Genomic DNA, 24,229 nt, shown 5'->3' on the forward strand with positions numbered 1-24,229 from the left:
AAAGCAAACCACTGTTTGTGGCTCAACTACATCATGATGACATGAAAGAACTCTGGCATACTATGTGGTAGATTATTAAACATCTATTGGTCTGTTCATTTCCATGCACTTGGCCCAGATCAAATTAAACCTTAACCTAGCCAGACAGAGTTGTAGAGTGAGTTTGAAGTTGTTTAATAATAAAAATTCTGGGCATCTGTTTTCTCCAGTGGTGGGATTCAAAATTTTTTTACTACCGGTACGATGAGTGTGGCTTGGTGGGCGTGGCTTGGTGAGTGTGGCGGGGGAAGGATACTGCAAAATCCTCATTCTCTCCCCAACCCACTAACCTGCTTTCCAGCTCTCTTCTCCTGTGCAGGGCAACCAAAGAAGACCCAGACAATCAGCTGGGACTCAATGGGAGGCAGAGAATAGATGGGGTTGGCGGGGCCAGTCGGAGGTGGGATTTTCCAGTTCTCTGAACTACTCAAAATTTCCACTACTAGTTGTCCAGAACTGGTCAGTACCTGCTGAATACCCACCTCTGGTTTTCTCCCATTTTTTTTTCCTTTTTATCCAAAGCTGCAGTGGAAATACTGAAATGATTTTAATCATGCATCAACTATGAGGTTTTACAGAACCGTTATGGCCTCATTCAATGTTTTCAAACCTGGCAACTTTAAGATGGGTGGATTCCAACTTCCAGTGTTCTCCAGCTAGCATGCTTTAAGATATGGGGATTTCAATGCCCAGAACCCCTCAGCCAGCATGCTTTAAGACTTCTGGGAGTTGAAGTCCACATGTGTTGGCATGTTAGAGGTGTCCAGGCTCATCTCTGACTTCAACCAATGTGCAACATTTGAGGTTCTCCTAAGCTTATGAAAACTGCCTCCAGCAGACCGTTCGATCTAGACTATTTAGAATTTTCAAGATTAAAAACTGGGAATCATTTTTATTTATTTATTTATTATTTATTTATTTTGTCAAGCAATTATAAGATAACAGGTATAAGTGTAAACATAGTTATGAATACATGAAATGGATACATATAAGAAAAATAAAACAAAAATAAAAGAAACAATAGGACAGGGACAGTAGGCACATTGGTGCACTTATGCACGGCCCCTATAGACCTCTTATGAAAGGGGTGAGGTCAATAGAAGACAGTCTAAGGTTAAGGTTTTTGGGGTTTGGGGAAGAAACCACAGAGTCAGATAGAGTATTCCAGACATTGAGAACTCTGTTGCTGAAGTCGTATTTCCTGCAATCAAGTTTGGTGTGATTAACCTTGAATTTGTATCTATTGTTTGCTCTTGTATTGTTATGGTTGAAGCTGAAGTATTCATTGACAGGTAGGACATTGCAATGTATGATTTTATATACTATACTTAGATCCGACCTAAGGCAGCGTAGTTCTAGATTTTCTAGGTCTAGAATTTCAAGTCTGGTGGCATAAGGTATTCTACAATGAGTAGAGGAGTGGAGAACTCTTCTTGTGAAATATTTCTGGACTTTCTCAACTGTATTAATATCAGATACATAATGTGGGTTCCATACTGATAAGCTGTATTCAAGTATTGGTTTAGCAAATGTTTTGTATGCTCTAGTTAGTAATGTGATATTACCAGAGAAAAAGCTATGCAGGATTAGGTTAACAACTCTTAATGCCTTTTTGGCTATGTAGTTACAGTGGGCTCTAGCACTTAGATCATTAGAGATGAGTATTCCAAGGTCCTTGACCTTTGGCCTGGAAATAAAATGATAAACTAAAACTGATAACTGATGAAGATGTGTCAAGCAGAAAGACTCTGTTCCTGGTGGGTGGATTAAAGATTAAGCAGTTTAATTTTGCACCAATTGAAGTTTTCGAATACTTTACAGTAAAATCGAAAAACAACTCCCTGGACATTTAGAACATAGAATAACAATGTATAAAATAATGGTTTCAAGCTTCTCTTCTATTACATAAACATTATGAAGGTTTTATTGATTAAATAATACAGCTATAATCCAATAGTAATAGTAGAGTAACATGTGTATTAATTAACTATTAATTAATATGCTATCTATAAGAGACAAGGAATACTTGCCAATTATTATCTATTATTATTATGAACTATCAAACCTAATATCAAATGTAATAGAAAGAAATATATTTACTGTTCTATTTGTACGTTTACTATTTTTTATTTCTGTATATTGGTATGTTAATATCTTTTTAATCTTTTGCAAATAAAGTTCGTTTTAAAATTTAAAAAAAAGAACATAGAATAACAAGGATCTTGGAGGAGTTCTAGTCCAACCTGCTACTCAAGCAGGAGATCCTATACCTTTCTGGACAAATGACTCTCCAATCTCCTCTTGAAAACCTTCAGTGATGGAGCACCCACAACCTTTGGTGGTGAGCCATCCTGACTTTCACTGTCAGGAAATTTCTCCTTGGTTCTAGGTTGAATCTCTCTTCTAATGATTTTTGCACCCATTACTTCTTGTTCTGCCCTCTATTTCTCTAGGGCAGGGGCGTCAAACTTGTGTCATCACAGTGGCGTCATGTGACATAATGTGACTTTTTCCCCCCTTTGCTAAAATGAGCATGGGTGTGGCCAAAGTGTGACTCATCCAGCGTGGATGTGGCTCTAGGGCCTTGGAGAGGGGAAAAATATGTTAATAGATTTTAAATAAAGTAATGCTTTCAATGGGTAAAGTCATCTGTGTTGTCAAATTTTCAATGTAAGAAGAGAATTTTTAATATTTAATATTCAAGAATGTTAACAAGAATAGAATAGAATAGAATAGAATAGAATAGAATAGAAGAATAGAATAGAATAGAATAGAATAGAATAGAATAGAATAGAATAGAATAGAATAGAAAATAGAATAGAAAAGGGAATGGAATGGAATAGGGAATAGGGAATAGAATAGAATGTCTTTAGGATAGAATAGAATGGAATGGAATGGAATGGAATGGAACAGAACAGAACAGAATAGAATAGAAAAGAATAGAAAATGGAATGGAATAGAAAATAGAATAGAACATAATACAATAGAAAATGAAATGGAATAGAAAGTAGAATAGAATATGGAATGGAATAGAATAGAATAGAATAGAATAGAATAGAATAGAATAGAATGGAATGGAATGGAATGGAATAGAACAGAACAGAACAGAACAGAATAGGGAATGGAATGGAATAGAAAATAGAATAGAATAGGGAATGGAATGGAATAGGGAACAGAATAGAATAGAATGTCTAGAATGGAATGGAATGGAACAGAACAGAACAGAATAGAATAGAATAGAATAGAATAGAATAGAATAGAATAGAATAGAATAGAATAGAATAGAAATAGAAAATGGAATGGAATAGAAAGTAGAATAGAATATGAATAGAATAGAATAGAATAGAATAGAATAGAATAGAATAGAATAGAATAGAATAGAATAGAATAGAATAGAATGCCTTTAGAATGGAATGGAATGGAATAGAACAGAACATAACAGAACAGAATAGGGAATGGAATAGAATAGAAAATAAAATAGAACAGAATAGAATATGGAATGGAATAGAAAATAGAATAGAATAGGGAATGGAATGGAATAGGGAATAGAATAGAATAGAATGGAATGGAATGGAAAATAGAATAGAATAGGGAATGGAATAGAAATGGAATGGAATAGAATAGAATAGAATAGAATAGGAATGGAATAGAATAGAATAGGGAATGGAATAGAATAGAATAGAATAGAATAGAATGTCTTTAGAATGGAATGGAATGGAATGGAATAGAATAGAATAGAATAGAATAGAATAGAATAGAATAGAATAGAATAGAATAGAATAGAATAGAATAGAATAGAATAGAATAGAATAGAATAGAATAGAATAGAATAGAATAGAATAGAATAGAATAGAATAGAACAGAACAGAATAGAATAGCGAATAGAATAGAATAGCGAATAGAATAGAATAGAATAGAGAATAGAATAGAACAGAACAGAACAGAACAGAACAGAATAGCGAATAGAATAGAATAGAGAATAGAATAGAATAGAATAGAATAGAATAGAATAGAATAGAATAGAATAGAATAGAATAGATTTTCTCTATTTAGGAGAATGTTGAAGGCACCATTATATCAAATTGTTCTACTGTTTAATACTAATTGGAAGGAAATTTGATCCATTTCATAGCCTGAAAGGATGCCTTTTTATTTCCTCCAAGCAAGCGTGTACATTGTAGTTTAAATATTCAAGAGTCTTGAGCGCTGCACGCTCATTTTTAATGCATTTTTTTTTTGTAAAGTTGTGTTGGTATGCATGCATGTATTTGTTTATGAGGATAATTGCTTCCCCCTCCCTGAAACCACCCCACCCCGTCAAGCTCCAGTAGGTCTCCGGTCCTGACAGTCCAATGTAATGTTTGAGTGAGACAGATATCTCTGCACAGGCGAACGATGGCAAGATTGTTACTTACTCAGTATAATTAGAACATCCATTCCGCAGAGGGAAAACATTTAAAAGATAAAGAGTGTATTTAAAAATGAATCTTCCCCATGCAATTTTTTCATAATTATACTTTTAACAGCTTTTGGGTGACGGTGGAAGAGGCTACTTAAGAAAAATTAGGTGCTTCATTTGGAGACGAATGATCCTTCGAGAGAAGGGGTTTTGTCATTTTTCAAGAGCCTGGGTAGAATAGACCTGGTTCTCATTGTATCGGATTATATTTTGCTTATTAGGTCCAGCACTGAATATTTTAATTAAAAATGCCATGTAGGTCATTAAAGGTTGGCCATTTCCACCACCCCCCTCTCTCTCACACACACACACACGTTTTCTGGAATTATTTTTCAGAAGATATTGCTAACAGGAGAAATATTAGGAAAGAAAGACCTTTCCCCCCCAAATGCTCTTCCTAAAGCCCCCAGCTCTGTTCATTTTGCAGAGTTTTTTCTCAGCTGCTAAGAGTGGGAAGGGTGTGTGTGTGTGTGTGTGTGTGTCTTTGTGTGTGAACATAAATCCTTGTGAGTCTGCCTCTCTGTGTATTAAAGATGCAGGCCTCTTTGTCAGCTCATTGAAACGATAAGGGAGATTATTGCTTTACAAATACCGTAACCTTCCTGATAAAAAATAATAGTCATTCCACGAGACTGTTTTTAGCTTGGCTTTTATCAGAGACCTCTGAGCGGGAAAAAAAACAATAACACGCACACAAAAATGTGAACATAAACCACCCAGTAATGGAACCGAAGCTGTGGCTCCTTAGTCGATGCTCTCCTTGAACACAACACTTCATTAATTTAAACAACTGTAGACCGAAGGACTTGAGAAAAGAAAAAAGAAAAAAACTCAGCTAGCTTTAACCCACAAGCCCCTTTCTCCTCAGGCCAACCACCAAAGCAGCAGCTGGATTTCATTTCTTGCTGCCAGACCGACCAACCTCCTTGCCCAGCGTCCCTGGAACTGAGTGCCGTTCCTTGAAGGACTTTATTTGAGGTGACAGCTCCTCACACTTTCGTGTTCAGATCACCTCAAGTCGCGGAGATCGCCCTGAAAAAAAGAGCGCTTCTGCCACAAATTCCAAATTTAGATTGACTGAGGTTGTCCTTAGGCCGCTCGGATTGAGAACCCCATGACGGCGGAGGCCTGCCAGGAACTTCAGAAGCAACGCTGGAGTTTTCTAATGATGTCTAGGGAAGGAAAGGAAGGGGAAAAAGAAAAGAAGAAAAAAGAAAATAAATCTGCAGGAACCTCAAAGAATATTCTAAGTGATGGGAAAGGATGTCAGGTTTTGTTAGCACCGGAGACAGTGTTGGAATATACAGGGAGCAATACGGCACCAGTATCTCTGACCTGTGTTTCTGTTTTCTGTCACCGCACACAATTCTGGGCTTGTCTTGAATCCTGACAGTGTCTTCTCAGATCAAGTTATTGTTCAAAGAGCCCCTCTACCCAATCATCACTTTTTGTTGGAAGCCTGGCCTTTTGTCTTGAAAGCACTTGATGTCCATTTAAAATCGGGATGGTGACGGCAGGATCTGTTTGGCTGTCAAGAGATCATTGACAATATTAATACACTGCCTCCTTGTCTCATTTTCTAAGCCACGAAAACCTCATCGCAGGCCTGGTGCATCTGTCAATGGAGCACCACGATTTCCATAAACAGCCTGTATTTCAGGCGCTGAAGAAGAAGAAAAAAACAAAACAAAACCCAGGATCGGCTTTATGGATAGCTTTGTCCGTCCCATCTGCCAAAGGAACTTGAGGAATGTTGTTAATAAAAGACAACCCGTGCTAATAAAAATACACTTCATGGTCTTTAAATTTTGATACTTAAAATCGACAGCCCTGAGTAGCCTCGTGGGGGAAAGAGAAGCAGCGATAGCTTCAGTGTTTGTCATGAAAAGTCATTCTGGAAGATAAAAGCCCTGTTTTTCATGGAAGGCGACTTCCAGAAAAAGAATGGGGGATTTATCTATTTCTGATAACATTTTACCTTCTCAGCTGCTCACCCGTCAGTCTAATCTATCTATTTCTGCCTTAATCTACCTAATCTAATCCGTCAATCTAATCTATCTGTTTCTAAAGAAAAACAAATGTGGAATTGTATGCATATTAGGTTGTGCATATTATATTGTCGCCCAAATTAGGTGTTTCCAAATATATTATTTTTCACAATAGATTTGAACATATTCTTTCAAAAGACACCTTTCTAAATATCCATACATGTATACGGAAAGGCAGCCGCCTTGAATTTAATTTACAGTCAGCACTCATTATCTTTGTTGACTTGAGAATTTTCTGGAAATTTTTGGAAAGCAGAAGGAATATGGATAGCTTAGCTATGATTCGGTAGGTCCAATTAATTTGGAAGTGGGAAAAATTGAAAATACAACTCACTATGAAAAATTTTCAGTTGCAGTTATAAGACTTTTCAATTGAATATTATACTCTTTGTCAATGTATTTTTTTTGTCTCAAAAATATTCAATTAAATTCAAAATGCTTAAATATTAACTTTGTTGGCCTACATTTCAAAATCTGATGAAGGAAAGAACATTGCTTTCTGGACTAATGAACAGATCAATCTAACATACTTTTGATTTTGCGGGTCTTTGAACTTTACAATGAACTTTTAAAAATGCCAAAATGAATATTATTTTAGTGTCTATTAATATATGATACTCTTATAAAGGCTTTTTAAAAAAAATATAGATGCATATTTTGGAAGAAAAGCATAATCAAATATTTATTTAAATAGAATTATTGTGTTCTTTTTAAAATCCAGAAGTAGGATAAAACAGATTTATAAACAAATAGACATGAAATGTTTCTACCAAAGGATCATTGGTAAGGTTTGACCATCAAGTGCTAAGGCAAGAATCTTCCATGTGTTTTGATTCCAACAGCATTCCAATGATCAGAAATTATAGAAATTGTAGTCCAAACTTAATTCTATATTATACTAGTTCAATACCCATGCTTCGCTACAAAACTATGTGGTCAGGGTTAGTTTTTGGGGAGGAAAATAAGGGGAAAAAATTCTGCCTCTGCCTGCCAGCATTCATCGGTATTCATCTGGTTAGCATCCTGTCAGTGTGTGTGAGAGTTGAGGGCTGTTTGGAAAGTGAAACAGTATTTGCTGCATGACAAGAAAACAGCAAGGAGCCTGGGTGTGGCTTAGCTCAACTAAGTGCTGTGAAACTTGGTGCTGTGAAACTGAAACGGAAACTCCTCTCCTCTGCTTGTGTTTTTCATTTGGAACAGATTTCTCTTCAGGTAGCGAGGGGGAGTAAAACTCTTTAGCATCAGAGCGTGTTAATAATAATAATATAGAAAATACTAATGCTCTGATGGTAATTTTGAAAAATCCTTTCTCAGTGAGCACCTAGAAGCCAAGATTTCAAGTTTGTAGGCTTTCATAGCCCTATCACATATGAAGAAAATAAAATAAAATAAAAATAAATAAATAAATAAATAAATGAAGGGATGTGATGGCTCAGTGGCTAAGATGCTGAGCTTCTCAATCAGAAAGGTCAGAAGTTCAGTGGTTCGAATCCCTAGTGTTGCATAATGAAGTCAGCTCCTGTTACTTGTCCCAGCTTCTGCCAACCTAGCAGTTCGAAAGCATGTAAAAATGCAAGTAGAAAATTAGGGACCCCTTTGGTGGGAAGATAACAGCGTTCCGTGTGCCTTCGGCATTTAATCATGCCAGCCACATGACCATGGAGACGTCTTCGGACAGCGCTGGCTCTTCGACTTTGTAACAGAGATGAGCACTGCCCCCTAGAGATAGAAATGACTAGCAAGTATGCGCGAGGGGAACCTTTACATTTACCTCTACCTGTGCATTTTCATGCTTGTGGTCTACCCAAAAAACCAGATTGCTAAAATTCTGTCTAAAGTACACGATTGTTGTTGGGTAATTTTGCTTTCTGAATTTGAGTGGAGCCCGTGCGAAGTAAATTTGAAGTCAAATTTTATGTAGGTATAAAATAGACATATTTAGTATTGCCCGACCAAGTGAACATCTAGTTGGCCTTAGTTGATCTCAAGGACCTAATTTGTATTTGGAGTGGTCTACAAGAGCTTTAGACAAGATTAAAATAAAAAGAAAAGTATTTTAGTATTTTATTTTTAATGCCCTACAATCACCAGAAACTGAACTTGATTTGAAGGAAAGCTAGGTCTTTAAAATGTTGAATTAAAAACGTGTGACAGATGTTCTATATTGTATGTTGTATTGCAACAAGTATCCTGAACTTGGATTTACTTGAGAGCATTGCTGTTTAAGTGACTTTGTTCTCTCCATGGATGATTCTTGATCATCAGTTCTCTTTCTTCAAGAGAAGAACACGAGAGAGAGATTGTGGATTCTTGTCAGCTGCTGCTCCATTCGAAATCCAAGAAAGAAATACTTAGACTCCGTTAATCAAAGAAAAGATATCTTTTACTGGAAATCAAGTGGTAGCAACAAAAGAATTCGGAATCTGAGAAAATGGGCACGTAAATCACATATACAAAATAATGGCAACGTTCCCACTCCCAATAGTTCAATTGGCTCATCCAATTAAAAGTTGTGAATATCATCATGTGGGCATCTCCAGGTGGTGATGAGGCTTCTGTCCATTGACCTTGACATAGTTTGATAAAGGTTTGCAGCTGCACATAGCATAGAAGAGAAGCTAAGCAAGGAATAGAAACCTAAGCAAGAATGTACTCCCCCCCCCCCCCCAGTTTATACAGTTCTGGTTTGTAACACCTCCAGCTCACTTTCCATAATTTTTCCCCCTCCTCCCCCCGTTACTTATAACAGCTGAAAGATGCAAAGCAAAGGGAGAAAATCTTGAAGGCTGACATTTGGCCCTCCTAGAAAAAAGACGTTAGTCCTATAAAAGAAGAAAACATAGAAGGTAATAGTCAATATACAGGTAACATCAAAATACTCATATTTTTAGGGTTTATCAGGATATTTAGTACGAAATGCTTTGACAAGTGTAGGAACTCTAACATCCTTTTCATTGACCCACTCAGCTTGGGAAGAAGGAAAATGTTTCCAAGCAACTAAATATTGGAGTCGACCCCTCCATTTCCGAGAATCCATATGGCTCCAGACTTGTGCCACAAAAAATCCTAACTCCTTGGGATCCCCCCCATATTTTACTTCCAATGGAGGCACCTTTGGAGTTCTACGTCTTCTGGCAATTACTCCTCCCGCTGGGGGGCCCTGGGCTGCTGCTGCCTGTTGCGCTAGCCCGGGTTGATTTATGGGGGTGGCTGCTCTGCTTCTTCTGGCTGGGGCTGCCTCCCCCTTCTCTCCCTCATACCTTTGTTCAGTTTGAGGTTCTCCGATAGCTTCATTTAGAAGATGCATGGCTTGAGTTAGTAAGAAACTCTTCCTTTCCTTCTCTTGCCATGACTCCTCTCTTCCACGCCGACGGGTAGTGGTCACTCCTTTCCTGAGGCTTTTCCTCAGGATCCTTCCAGCCGACTCCCAGGGACCACTTGGGTTTTACAGCTGGTTTTTCCCCAAGATTTAGTTCTGCTAACAAGTCAGCTTCCCTTGCTTCCTCTAGCAGCAGAGAATCTTGTCCTCCAGTTGCTCCCAGTTCTTCTTGGTCACTGGCTGGACTTGACATGATGTTCAGACCCCCTCGGAAGAAAATGTATTATCTCTCCGGGTGGGCTGGTAATGTGAGATTCAGAATAATGTCAGCTGCTGCTCCATTCAAAAGGGAGAAAATCTTGAAGGCTGACATTTCCTGTTCTACTTGCGAGAAATGCTTGCCATGCTAGATAGCTACATTGGATTGAATGCTTAAGAAAGAGGTACCAATACACATAACATATGCTACGGTGAGCCTGGAAAGCAAAATCAAATTCCTTTCTACCTTCTGGAAAGTTGCACCCTATTTAAATAAAGAGGTGGGGAAAGAAGCGTTGAACTTGTTCCTTTGCCTCAAAGATAAAGCAGAATGCCATGCCCTTTGTGCAGACTGACTCTGAGGGGGAGGAGGAACAGCCGACAGGGAGTGGAAGTGGGGCTCCCGAGGTTGTGGAGGAGGCTGGGGAAGGGCAGAGGCCAGTTGGGCAGTCAGAGGAGGACCCAGGCCCATCCCCTCTCCATCTTAGGGCACGCAGGGAGGAGAGGATAAGGTAGAGATGTGGTCTACTGGGGAGGAGAGGGCCTTGATCCTCTTCATGGGCTGCAGCTGTGACAACTGGATAAGAAGACGGACATGCGTACAGGCAAGTGCTGGAAACAAAGTGTGGAAATATCTCTAATTTATTGTTCCTCTCTGAGTTTGGCGTCCTTCTCAGTGTGTGTTCTGATATTTGTGGACATCTTCCAGCCTTTATCTTGCCTGGTTTGTGTTGTTTTTTATTCTTTATAATTTAAACAGCATTTCCTCCTTCTTGTAACTGCTTGTGTGGGAGTTTTTTTTGTCTCCAGTCAAGGATATTTGGAGCTTGAAAGCAAAATAAAGGAATAAAAGGGGCTTCACCTGTTTTTTGTGACTGTGTTTATTTTGTATCCCACCTTGGGTCATCACACAGAAAACCTAGTCTAATCTAGGCCATGAGAGACGGAATACAAGATTGAAGGAAACTCAGCTTTTATACTCATCGTTTTTATTCCCATCCCCTGTAAGGGTTCGCATTAGATACATCACAGTAAACTTCTTCGTTTCTCTTTCTTTGCTGCAGGTGTTCTGGGGAAATGCCGCTATGTCTACTATGGGAAGCATTCAGAAGGCAACCGATTCATTCGTGATGACCAACTTTGAGACCAAGAGGTCTGCAATGCTCTAGTTGTTGGCATGTGCTACCCACACATCTTCCATCTGCAGCTCAACCCATGTAGAGGTACATACATCATACCCGCACACAGTCACCCATGGCATTCGATTGGTCGAAGGGAAAGAAAGAGAAAGTGTAAATCAGTCCTCCACTATCTCAGGCTGACTTTGCCAGGCCTGTCATAAAGCATCCTTCTGCTTGAGCCTGAGTAGACACATAGATGTTGACAGGATTGCCTCTAAGCAGGTTCCATCTTACCCCGGTGACAGACGGCTGCGGCAAAGCACCAGACCTGACAGCAGGGACACCATGATGGATTGCCTGACCCAAATGTTGCTTACAAAAGAGCAAAAGGTCACACCTGGGCCTCGCTGAGCATGCTCCGATGGTCTGAAGAGAAGCATCTCCTTCTGGCTTGCAGCTTGTTGAGTGTGAAATCTACATGTCTGTCCAAAGAGTAATAGTGCAATAGGAGCAATTAAAGGGCATCACTTTCTTATCCAACTTTATTTTCCACAAGAATTAAATATTTCAGGCGGGTTGTGTGCTGCTTGTAGAGAAAAATAAACATGGTTTAACTCTAAGATCTGGAAGAGTGGTTTCTTGAGAAATGGTTTTTTTTTTTTTTTTTTTTTGCGGGGTGTTGAAGCATTACCGGAAGGAATTTGGGAAGTTTAAAATTTGCGGAACTATTTATATCTCAACCTTCTGCTTTTGGTGAGAACAACACTTGAGGGTGCTTGAGAGTCCAGGGGTATCCACAGAAGTGAGGTCAAAAAAAAAAGTCAAGAATGAGGCTGTTACCACATAAAAGACCCACCTCCAATTTACATGCAAAGCCGTCTTCTAGGTGACGTGATCTTTTTCTTTCTTTTTAACAATTCCCCCAACTTCAATGATGGCTCCAATTCTGTAAAACAATCTAGGCAAAATCGCTGTTAGGAAACCATGAGTTTTGTCAAATCACGCACAAGGAATCTCGGCACCCTGCTACTTTCCTCCCTTTATCCCTCATGGGTCTCGGCACCCTGCTACTTTCCTCCCTTTATCCCTCATGGCCTTCATGGAGTTTTCTCGGCACCCTGCTACTTTCCTCCCTTTATCCCTCATGGGTCTCGGCACCCTGCTACTTTCCTCCCTTTATCCCTCATGGCCTTCATGGAGTTTTCTCGGCACCCTGCTACTTTCCTCCCTTTATCCCTCATGGGTCTCGGCACCCTGCTACTTTCCTCCCTTTATCCCTCATGGCCTTCATGGATTTTTCTGGAATTTCAGGGAACACATGGTAAATTTATTATTAGATGGTACCACAAGTGAGAACTGGAGGAGAGTACACTAAGCCCTTTCCACCTACACCCATAGCTTTACTTTGATACCTAATTGTGTCCTTAGTGCATAGCCTAGACAGAGTGAGTATATATATGTTGACAGTTGGAGATTTTCATAGTGAGATCCAAGCTGGAAATGAGGAATTTCCTGATAGTGAGTCCTATTAACTAATGGAATAGATTACATCCCAGAGCTGTGAGTGCTCCATTACTGGAAGTTTTCAAGAAAAGAATGGGCACCATCTTGTCCAGGATGGTACAACTATTTATCCAGGATGGTATAAGGATTTATGCCTCAAGTTCATAGGTTCTTAAGTCCTTTCCAGCCCTATGAATCTATGATTAGGTCAAGGGTCATCTTGTTCCACCATATTGCTTCTCTTTATGGCCCGCCAGATGCCCTCTGCGATGGGTCTAGGATAACTTGTATTGGCCAGCTTACCACAGCCAACTCAGTGTGGCCAACTTGCTGTGTGGTGGCCAACTTGCCACAGGCCAACTTGTCGCAGGACAAGAGTTACACTAATATCAAAGAAATAGTTAAATAGAATCATTAAAGAAAGGATGCCAAAGGAGGGACAAAATAAAATGCGAAGGACAAAAATTAAACTAATTTTGAAATTATTTTAAATAATTAATTTAATTGTTTGAACTGTTCTGCAGTGAGTTGTCCCATGCCGAGTTGGCTACGGCAAATTGGCTGCACAAGTTGTTCCATTCCTCTATGGGATTTTGGAGATGTACCCCTCTCATTTTTTCACTGCAACTTCCATTTAAGAGTCATGGTGCCTCCAACATAACACTGAATTGTCAAGAGCAATAGCTCCCGATGAGTCTGTTCATCATAAATTTAGCCATTTCCTTTTTCAAAACCAAAATGAATTATCCATGTAATAAATTTCACAGTTGAACTATGTGCTGTTCGAAGAAATGTGTTGTGCTGGCTGTCCTAAATCTTGGAATTGGTTTCATTAGATGCTTCTGCTCCTTGCATTTTGAGAAAATGAAGTGCTCTTTCTTTACATATTCCCCTTGACCATGTCCCCACTCAGTTGCCTTCCCCCCTCCAAGCTAAATCCTCCACATGGAAGCATTTTATGCAACAGATCATGAATTGATTAGAAAGGAATTGCCTTGTAATTGAGTTTAATGACCAATTAATTGATCTCAAATAAGATTTCCATGAGTTGAATCTAGAAGAATCTGCTTTGAAAACTGGTTAATGGAGATTAAGTTTAGGCTGAGGCTGAGCATTAGAGGATACCAGCTCTGGAAAAGTAATGCTTACAGGATGGATTGGATGAAGTTATGAACACTCAAGCAAACTGTTAGTCATGATTATTTACATTTCATTGGTGATTGATTATTTACATTTCATTACATTACATTTCATTGGTGATTTTGCTGCATAAGTACACATTTTGGTCCAGAATGGAACAACTTGCCATAGACAACACTGCTGAGGCTAACTCACCATGGCCAACTTGCCCTAGGGACAACTCACTGCAGGACAATTTAACAATCCTATTTAATTATTTAAAATAAATAAAAAAATTAATTAAACTGTCATTCCCATTTCATTGTGTCCCTCCTTTTGCATCCTTTTGGGTTTGTCACCAGAATCAGAGATTTACATTTCTGAGCTTCCATTGCAAATGGGCACTGCATACTGCCCAGAGGCTAACATACGAGGGCAAATTATGCACTGTAAAGATTGTTTGGTGGTGGTGGATGCTTCCAATGTAATCTACAAGATCGCCTACATGATTTGCCCCTGTGACTATGTAGGACAGATGGGGAGGGAGGAACACAAGCTAGCAGTCAGACGAGGAGACTCAAAGACTGCAATGAACAAGGACACACATTCAATTTTGCAGCTACTAAGATTGTTGGATGAGCAGGTACAAAAACAGCCAGGGAAATGATTGAAGCCTGTGAAACGGGCCCCTTGTCAGTTAACAAGAGTGCTGAATTACCACAAGCTTAGGAGCTGCGGGCTTGGCAGTACAAGGAAACGACAGCCAATTGCCAATCATCCGCACACCAATCCGCCAATAGAAAGGCACCACATAAACACAACTCACAAAGCAGCCCAAAGCACATATTCCAGTAGAGAGAAATTCCCTGAAGATGGGTTCCAGTATGAGTCCAAAAGCTCAGAAGAGTAAACCTCTGGTCCCAGTGACTGACCCAAATTCGATCTCACTCTTCATACTCTTCACTCATCTCCCCAGAACACACACACACACCAGCCACCCCCAGCAACACCCCCATCGCCACAGTGGTGGGATTCAACCAGTGTAACAAATGGTTTGGTGCAGTGATGCAGTTCAAAAAAATTGTACCACCGTTTTTGTGGACATGGCTTGGTGGGCACGCTTTGTGCATGCGCACACATTTTGTGCACGTGCGCCAAACGCACACTTTGCGCAGTCACAGAGGCGTTTTGACTCACCTCCTGCAATCCTGAACTCTCCCTGTTGCTTCAGCAGCTGCCGCGCGGCAATTGCTGTGCCGCGCAAAGCAGCTGCACTTCAAAAGCAGGACATAAAGGTTAGTATGGGAGCCCGGGCAGGCGGGCCCAACACAGAGCATCAAAGAGAACGGTCCAGTCTCCGCTGCTCATCGCTGCTACAAGCTCAGCAGAACTGGGCCGAACCGATAGGATACCACCACTGGTTTGGTGAGCGCGCACAGCATTTGAAAACTGCCCATTTTCAGCTCTAAAACTTACTTTGTGTTGCAGCCCCGGTGAGTAAAACAGCTGAGGCACGGCAAAAGCGCTCTGACATGCAAATCAGCTGAACTGCAAAACATGGAAATATAGGACAGACTAGGGCAGGGGTGAGTGGGCAGGACCAACTAATCGCCGGGACTACTGGTTCGCTCGAACTGGTCCAAACTGGCTGAATCCCACTCCTGCATCACTATGATGAAGCAGGCCAGGAGAACTTGGGGAAAGGGAGCACGTTTCATTCTTTATTTCACAGTTTTTCCAAGGGCTTCTTGTTTTATTGCAAGCTACACTGATGACCTATTGTCAGAGGGGAGGCAAAGGGGGTGGAAAAAAGCAGAAAAGTTCTTTGAATGACAGCATAAAATCAGGTGACTTTCTTTCAAAAGTGGGGGGAAATGAATGATGGGGTTGAGATGATGCTACAGCAAAAACAATTTATGTAGCTGCGGTGAAGCACATCAAGAGATAAAGATTGATAACAACCTGCCTGGTTTGAATGATACATGCCAATCATGAAATTAGTTTTTCCCTTCTTTCCTGGGCTACAATTTCCCCTGGAAAAATGATCCCTCTAGCCTTTTGCTTTGCCTGATTGTGATGAAGGGGAATAGGAGTAAATATGACATGTAATAGAGCTCATAAAAGATTGGCATTGTTCCTAACCCTTGCTTCCCCACAAATCTGTCACTTCAAGCTTAAGATGGTGTTTCCAGAATCTGAGTAACATTGATGGCATTTCCAGAGAAGAAGAATATTCTAGTGATAGGAGCCCATTTGTCTGCTCAAAATTGTCTTCTTGGGCCACTGATTGCTGATTAGGAAAATAATTGGATCTACAGATTTTAAAACTTGAACTCCTGTGTCTAGATTACCAGAATAACAGAGTTGGACGGGACCTTGGAGGTCATGTAGTCCAATCGTCCACCCAAGCAGGTGACCCTACACCATTTCTGACAGTTGGCACTCCAGTCTCTTCTTGAAAGCCTCCAGGGATGAAGCTCCCACAACTTCTGAAGTCAGCTTCTGTTCCATGGGTTGATTGTTCTCACTGTCAGAAAATTCCTCCTTACTTCTAAGTTGAATCTCTCCTTGATCAGTATCCATCCGTTATTCCTTGTCTGGCCTTCAGGTGCCTTGGAAAATAGCTTGACCCCTTCCTCCTCTCTGTGGCAGCCCTTCCAATACTGGAAGACTGTTATCTTGTCTCCCCTGGTCCTTCCCTTCACTAGACTAGCCATGCCCAGTTCCTGCAACCGTCCTTCGTATGTTTTAACCTCCAGTCCCCTAATTATCTTGGTTGCTCTTCTCTGCATTCTTTCTAGAGTCTCAACAGCTTTATTCCTTATGCCATCTATCTTGTAAATTCACAGGATTCTTTTTTAGAGGGCCATGTATATGTGTACATTCGTACAGGGGTGGGATACGACAGGGTTAACTACAGGTTCGGGATTTATGAGCTTCCCTGCACACTGTGAGACGCGCGCCTGTAAATCGTCATCAGCCTGCTGTGTGCAGAGAAGCAGCCTTTGAAGCAGCCCTCTTTTCCTGCTTTTTAAACCGTAGCTGTGCCTCGTTCAGCAGCTGAAGTTGAAAAATCAGGAAATAAAGATCAGGTAAGAGCCCCGGTGGGTGGCAGGCAAAAACATCAGCAGACATAGAACCGGTTCTATGTCTGCTGCTCTTCAGAGCTACCGGTTCTACAGAGGTGGACAGAACCGGTAGAAATCCACCCCTGCATTCGTACTAGTCTATGATGTTTCTCTGTGACATATGTCTGGTTTTTTTGGTACTGTATATGCTAGGCATAATGGTTATCTTTTGAGAGCTGAATGCAACAAAATTTCATTTTAAGATATGCTGATTAGTGTACATTTGAAGTGACGTAAATTTATACTCTACTCTACTCTACTCTACTCTACTCTACTCTACTCTACTCTACTCTACTCAACATCTTTTTGTAGTGTGGTGACCAAAATTGGTTGCAGTATTCTAGGTTAGGTCTTACTAAGACTTCAGAGAGCGGTACTAGTACCTCATGTGATCTTCATTCAATCCCTCTGTTAATGCAATTTAGGATTTCATTGCCTAGAGAAACCTAAAATCTTCCAGTAGTGGGGAAATTTTTATAACCATAGATTCTCAGGGCCCAAAAATATAATAATCACAGAAAGGACACAATAAAAATAACACAGATCATTTCTTCCTGTTTCATCGTCCTTTGGGTAAGTCATCTTAACTACCTTATGAACCGTTTTTTGGGGGTAAACACATTTTTGAGTTTTGTTTGTTTGTATGCACTGAAGCTTGTTATGGGCAGAAGTGTCCTAGATCTCTTTGAGATAGTCAAATCTTGCAAGAGATCTCTTGCTTGTCATATAGGATCTCATGAAATTTTGGTTATTTTTTAAGGTTGTTTGTTATGTGTTTAAGAAGCAAACACTTGTATTAAATCTTGTTTACTTATTGGAAGCCTGTCCATTTGGGTAATAAAAGTCAAGTTCAATTTGATAGAGTCTTTTTTTTTAATTGCTATTTTAAAAAGCCATAACATCTTGTGCTACAGCAATGGTAGCCTTGAATATGACATGTTTTTGTGAAGATTTTCTCCTTATTTCAGTGCTTCAACTTCCTGCAGGATGACCCTAATTTCTAGGGGACAGAAAAGGAGGCAAAACACATGTTACTTTTTGAATGTTTTCATAATATTATAAGCATACATCACAATCTACTGCAAGGATCCATAATTGATACAACAAGATCCTTGGTGCTTTGGCCATTCTTCATTGAGATGGTGTTCTGATCTCTTGGTAATGGTAGATGCCCCAAAGGTGTTTTTTTGCAAAAGGCAACTGGACTTTTTTGTTTTTTGTTTTCCTTTGAAAACATTCCTCTTCTCATCCAAGAAGCTTCTTTGGTTCAAAGGTGAAAAACCAAGAAAGTCCAAATTTCCCAAAGGTGCTTTACAAAAAGCACCTTTGGGACAACCATGACCTGGATGATTGAGAATCTCCATAGACGTAATGTTAGATGGTTATTTCTAAATCTGTGCTCAGCCCTGGACCAATCAGCACATCATCGCAACTATTACTATGCAAAGACAAATGAGGAATCCAGTGGTTATGTATTCTCCGACTTACAACAGCTCATTTAGTGACTGCTCAAAGTTACAATGGCACTAGAAAAAAGGGACTTGTGACCATTTTTCACACACAAATGTCTCACTTAACAACAGAAATTTTGGGCTCAATTGTGGTCCCTCTGCCTGGAAATCCCAGGGAAATCATCAAAACCATAAATAAGTGAAAGTTAGAATATTTTGGACATGTGATGTGACACCCAGAAAAATGTGGCATCCTTCACTTAATCCTTCAAAGATTGAAGGCAAACATGATCCGGGCCAAAGAAGAACATCATGGCTTCAAAATATAAGGGACTGGTTTGGACAAAACTCAACAGCCCTTTTTTGTGCTGCTGTTGATAAAAATAGGATTGCCAAGATGATCACCAATGTCCGATGACAGATATTGCAGGAGGAGGAGGAGGAGGAGGAGGAGGAGGAGGAGGAGGAGGAGGGAGGAGGAAGAAGAAGAGGAGGAGGAAGAGGAACTGGAAGAGGAGGAGGAGTAGGAGGAAGGAGGAGGAGGAGGAGGAGGAGGAGGAGGAGGAGGAGGAGGAGGAGGGAGGAGGAAGAAGAAGAGGAGGAGGAAGAGGAACTGGAAGAGGAGGAGGAGTAGGAGGAAGGAGGAGGAGGAGGAGGAGGAGGAGGAGGAGGAGGAGGAGGAGGAGGAGGAGGAAGAAGAAGAAGAAGAAGAAGAAGAAGAAGAAGAAGAAGAAGAAGAAGAAGAAGAAGAAGAAGAAGAAGAAGAAGAAGAAGAAGAAGAAGAAGAAGAAGAAGAAGAAGAAGAAGAAGAAGAAGAAGAAGAAGAACAACAACAACAACAACAACAAAAACATCATCATCATCATCATCATAGTGGTAGTAGTAGTAGTGGTTCTATGTCGAGGGCTACTCTATACTATACTCTATACACTATACTACTATTTAAATGGTCCAGATCAGGAGGCCTAGCTTAGTTTGAAAGCAGCTCAGCTACATGAAATGACAGATCATTTTGGCAGGTTGCAGACTGATTTCGCTTAGGGAAATTGTGAAGAAATAATAGACTGGATGGTTGCAAACTCTAAAGCCACTCAATTCAGCTCTCACGAAGGCAACAATTGTACCACTGTGAAGTCATTCTGACTGCTTACGGCAATTTTACAAAAGGACGGCCAGTTATATTTGGTGACTTTTAGGGTGATTAACTCTTGGCAGGCATTAGAGAACTGAAATTAGACTCCAGGATACATTTTTCAGGGATGGAAAGAAAAAGTGCTTCTGACAAACGCCATCTCTGAAACTCCTCAAGCTCCTTCTTGTTCCCTTCGCTTGAAAACAGTTTGAGCTTCCTAAGAAATTCTTCCATGCTCTGCACAACAACCCTTCCATGATCAAGATTTTATTAAAAGTCCAGGCAATTTGCTTCCTTCTCCAAATTAATAGCTCACCGACAAAGCAAGACAAGAAGCAACGGATGGAAACTAATCAAGGAGAGAAGCAATAGATACTAAGGAGGCATTTCCTGAGAACAGTTAACCAGTGGAATGGCTTGCCTCCAAAAGTTGTGGGTGCTGGAAGTTTTTAAGAAGAGATTGGGCAACCATTTGTCTCAAATGCTATAGGGTCTCCTGCCTGAGCAGGAGGCTGGACTAGAAGACCTCCAAGATCCCTGTTATTCTGTAAACGGAAATGAAAATACTACTTGGCTCTTCATGATAGACAGTCAAAGAGATACGTCTTTGTGTCAGTCATGCAGGGCTGGGATTCAAAAATCCCAACAACCGGTTCTCTGCCTGGTTGCTGGGTGGGTGTGGCCATGGTGGGCGTGGCCTACCAGAACTTCCGGGAAAACCATTTTTCGCCTTCCCTAGAGTCTGGAGGCTTCCCTCAGGCCTCTGAGAGGTTGAAAACTGCCTCGCCCAGGCTCCGGAGGCCCTCTGGAAGCCGGAAACAAGCCTGTTTCTGGACCTCCAGAACTTCCGGGAGGGCTGTTTTTCACCCTCCCAGAGCCTCCACGCAGACTCTGCACTTACCTGCATTCAAAATGGGTCACGTGGAGATTCCTGGGAGGGGCAGGATGGGGGGGGGCAGGCCAAGCCAGGTAGTTCAACTACCGGTTTGGCGAACCAGATGTAAATTTAACATCCGGTTCACCCGGACTGGCTGAATCCCATCCCTGCAGTCATGTATCTCACACATCTAAATATTCTCAACCAGAGAAGGGCTTTCACCTTAGCCCGATGCAATGCACAACCTTCCATACTCCTAGCTGGAAGATACAAAAAAGATACTAACCCTTTGCAAGTGTGCCCTTGCGACTGAGGACAAGTAGCAAATATTGAATGCGTTCTTTTATGCTCCCAGTTTTACACAGCATTCAAAATGCTCTAATGGGCTGGAGGGCGGAGCTGGCGTTGCAACGATACGGCATGCGATCTTGGAGATCTGAGATCGCAGCCGATATCTTTGCTCCTGGACAGTCCAAGTGGATCTTAAACCATCCCGAAGAGACGGTGAATGTAAAGAGCGCATCCTGTCAATCCCAGGGATAGCGCAAAGTCCCTGGTAGATCCAGGAGAAGCTCTTTTTGCCAGCAGCAAAGAGGCAGCTATTAAAGCGGCTGAAGTTGGAACAGCTCCGAAACGAAAGAGAACAGAAAGAGAGAGTGTGCCGGTTTGGTGAGAACTTTTTCTTTATTTTAAGACTTGAAAGGACACCCTAAGGGAAAGAAGGAATCTGTAAAAGTTTTGACAGAAGTGATTAAGCGGCGATTTTAAACAGGAATGTCAAAGTAATATTTTTTTTTTCTCATTGCTGGATTTCCTATACATGATCTTATATTTTGAAACTGGACTGGTTTTTTTTTCTTCTTTTTATATATTCTTCTCTCCTTTTTGATTTTATAATATTTTAAACCAGAGACTCCCTTTTAGTTATTTTTTAAATATCCTTTTCTTTTTCTTTTTAATTAATTCTTATTATATTTGGTGGCACTTTCTCCCGACAAGAATAGCAAGAATGTTCAAGAATAAATCCGAAAAATGTTGGAAATGTCATCAGATAGCTGGCTCATATTACCATATGTGCTGGACTTGTGCAGATGCTAAAAAATACTGGACTAAAATCCACACGTGGTTGGAAAAAATGGCAAAAAAGCATATAGATTTGAAACCAGAAATATTTTTATTGGGAATTTTACCTGAAATATACAGTAAAGACTTGAAATACCTGATTGTAAATGTATTAAGAGCGGCTAGGATTGTATTTGCTAAAAACTGGAAAAATGAGAAAATACCATCACAGGAGGAAATCGTTAAGAAAATATTGGAATGTGCTGAAATGAGTAGATTGACATTTGAAATTAGAGAACAAGATGATAAACAATTTTATAAAATTTGGGATCTATTCTATCAATGGTTAGACAATAAAATATAGTAATGAAATATGTAGACTTTTAGAAAATAATAAATATATAAAGATGTATTCTTTTCTTATTATATCTACAAAATGATTCTAGGATAGATCTGGGATGATAATATGAATTGTCATAAAACAAATTAAATAAAATATGATCATTTTGGAAAACATGAAAGAATAAAAGTATAGTCAAATGATTGATTAATAATGATATTAATGTATTTAATATATTGATTGAAAATACGAGATTATATACAATATAATTATAATTGAAGACTATGAAATGGAAGCACAAAACAATTTGTAAACCAACCGGCACACATATATGGAAGATGATTTGATGTTGTTTATGTTTTGTTTGTTTATGTTTGTTTTAAAAACCAATAAAAAATTATTTTTAAAAAATGCTCTAATGGCCCCATCCCTGGCTAGCAAAACAGGATATAATGACCACCAATGCAAGTAATTATTTTTATTTTTTAATCTTCAAACATCATATAAGATTGCCAAGTTCTGTGTGCTGGCACACAAAATTAGACAAAGAATAACTAAGAGCAACTGAACTTGTAGGTAATGGCTTTGCCTTAGTATTACCCACTGGTCATTTTTTATATCAGCCAGTCTATTATATCTTCCTCAGATTTTTAAGCAGCTACAATATAATTCTACATGTATTTTAGGTTAGTTTTAACTGATAAGAATGAAGCTTTTTCACATATTTTTCTTGCCTATTTGCTCCTTATTTATTTCTGGATGTTCTGGATATTGATTATCTTTTCTTTGTTTTTTCTGCTGGTTAATGACTGCAAGAAAGTTTTTGATTTTTTAAATTAATAACTAAAATAATTAGCCCATGGAGTGGCTTTTCTCAAAGCTTGATTTAAACCTCTTTTTTTTAATCTGGAGAGTTCAGTTTGAAATGTTGGATTTTAACAAGATTTTTGTGGTTCGGAAGCCTCTCGGTGACAGTAACATAATAGTTCAGTTAACAAAAAATAAATAAAAAAGAACCGATGGTGCTATGAGTTGTAGAAGATGCCTCCAAAACAAGGACTGAGCGGATACGGATTTCTATGGGGACCTTAAAGAGCCAAAGAAAGTCCTAACAGACAATGAAGGACTAAGAGGTATGTGATAGAGAACATAAAATACAAGAAAGCGGTTTGTAGGCCACCAGGAGACTTCAAAGAAAGAAGCAGTTTTGAGGAAGAACTGTTTCAGGTGACAGGAGCAATCGGCATTAACAGGCAATATTATAAGGTGAGAGATGGTTTGAGGTAGCGGTGATCAGGCTAGAAACTGGGAGACTGGGAGTTATAGTCCCCCCCTTGGGCAGAAAGCCAGTTGGGTGACCTTGGACTAGTCAATTTGTCTTTGGCCTAGGAAGGAAGAAATGGAAAACCACCTCTGGGGTGGGGGGGGGGAGACCTTGCCAAGAAAACTGCAGAGATTTGGGTAGGGACTTGTTTGAAGAAGGAAGGGAAGGGAAGGGAGGGAGGGAGGGAGGGAGGGAGGGGAGGAGGGGGGGAGGAAGGGAAGGAAGGGAAGGAAAGGAAGGAGGGGAGGGGAAGGAGGAAGGAAGGAAGGAGGGAGGAAGGAGGGAGGGAGGAAGGAAGGAAGGAAGGAAGGAAGGAAAGGTGGGAGGAGGGAAGGAGGAAGGAAGGAAGGAAGGAAGGAAGGAAGGAAGGAAGGAAGGAAGGAAGGAAGGAAGGAAGGGAGAGAGGGAGGGAGGGGAGGAGAGGAAAGGAAAGAAGGCAGGCAGGAAAGAAACAAGGAAAGGCAATAAGGAAACAAGGAAGGAAGGAAGGAGGAAGGAAGGAAGGAAGGAAGGAAGGAAGGAAGGAAGGAAGGAAGGAAGGAAGGAAGGAAGGAAGGAAGGAAGGAAGGAAGGAAGGAAGGAAGGAAGGAAGGAAGGATAATGTAATATATGGACAGGGAAAATCTCACCAGAGGAAAATCTTCCATGACTGTAGTATCCCTCTGGCATGTGACTCTATTTTGCCTTGAAGCCACAGAAACAACCTTGTTGTAATAACGTGTTTCGACTCCAAAAGATGGGAACTGCCACTTCTTCCTGCTTCAGCCAAGGCCAGGGGCTATTCCTGAGGTGGGGCAAAGTAAGGGGAAGAGATGCGGGGGGGGGGGTACGCTCTTTTCCAAAATCAGAGAGCTCCCGTCGAAGCCAACAATGCAATTGCAGCTTCAGCCCCACCTGAGTTTGCAAGGCTGCTTGCCTTCCCATTGGCAGGTGGGCGAAGGATCTGCGGTTGTCCTTTCTCTGCCTGTGTAGCTGTGCATGCACACCTGGAAAGATGGGAGGGAAACATGGATTTGTTTATATTCGTATCCCCTCTTTTAACCCTTCTG

The 24,229-nt window shown here is 40.4% G+C and overlaps 1 protein-coding gene across 3 annotated transcripts in view; it reads left to right on the plus strand.

The window, feature by feature from the left end:
• Positions 1–11,864, plus strand: part of LRMDA (leucine rich melanocyte differentiation associated) — an 853,545-nt gene extending 841,681 nt beyond the window's left edge. For all 3 annotated transcript variants that reach the window (XM_087963895.1, XM_087963896.1, XM_087963897.1), the window contains one exon: positions 11,188–11,864. In XM_087963895.1, the coding sequence (XP_087820021.1) occupies positions 11,188–11,267 (80 nt within the window). In that variant the 3' untranslated portion in view covers positions 11,268–11,864. The remainder of the gene's footprint in view (positions 1–11,187) is intronic.
• Positions 11,865–24,229: the final 12,365 nt, after the last annotated feature.

Source organism: Notechis scutatus, chromosome 4 (assembly GCF_049901735.1).
Source record: "Notechis scutatus isolate UNSWTSFEM ecotype Mainland chromosome 4, rNotScu1.2, whole genome shotgun sequence".
NCBI lineage: Eukaryota > Metazoa > Chordata > Lepidosauria > Squamata > Elapidae > Notechis > Notechis scutatus.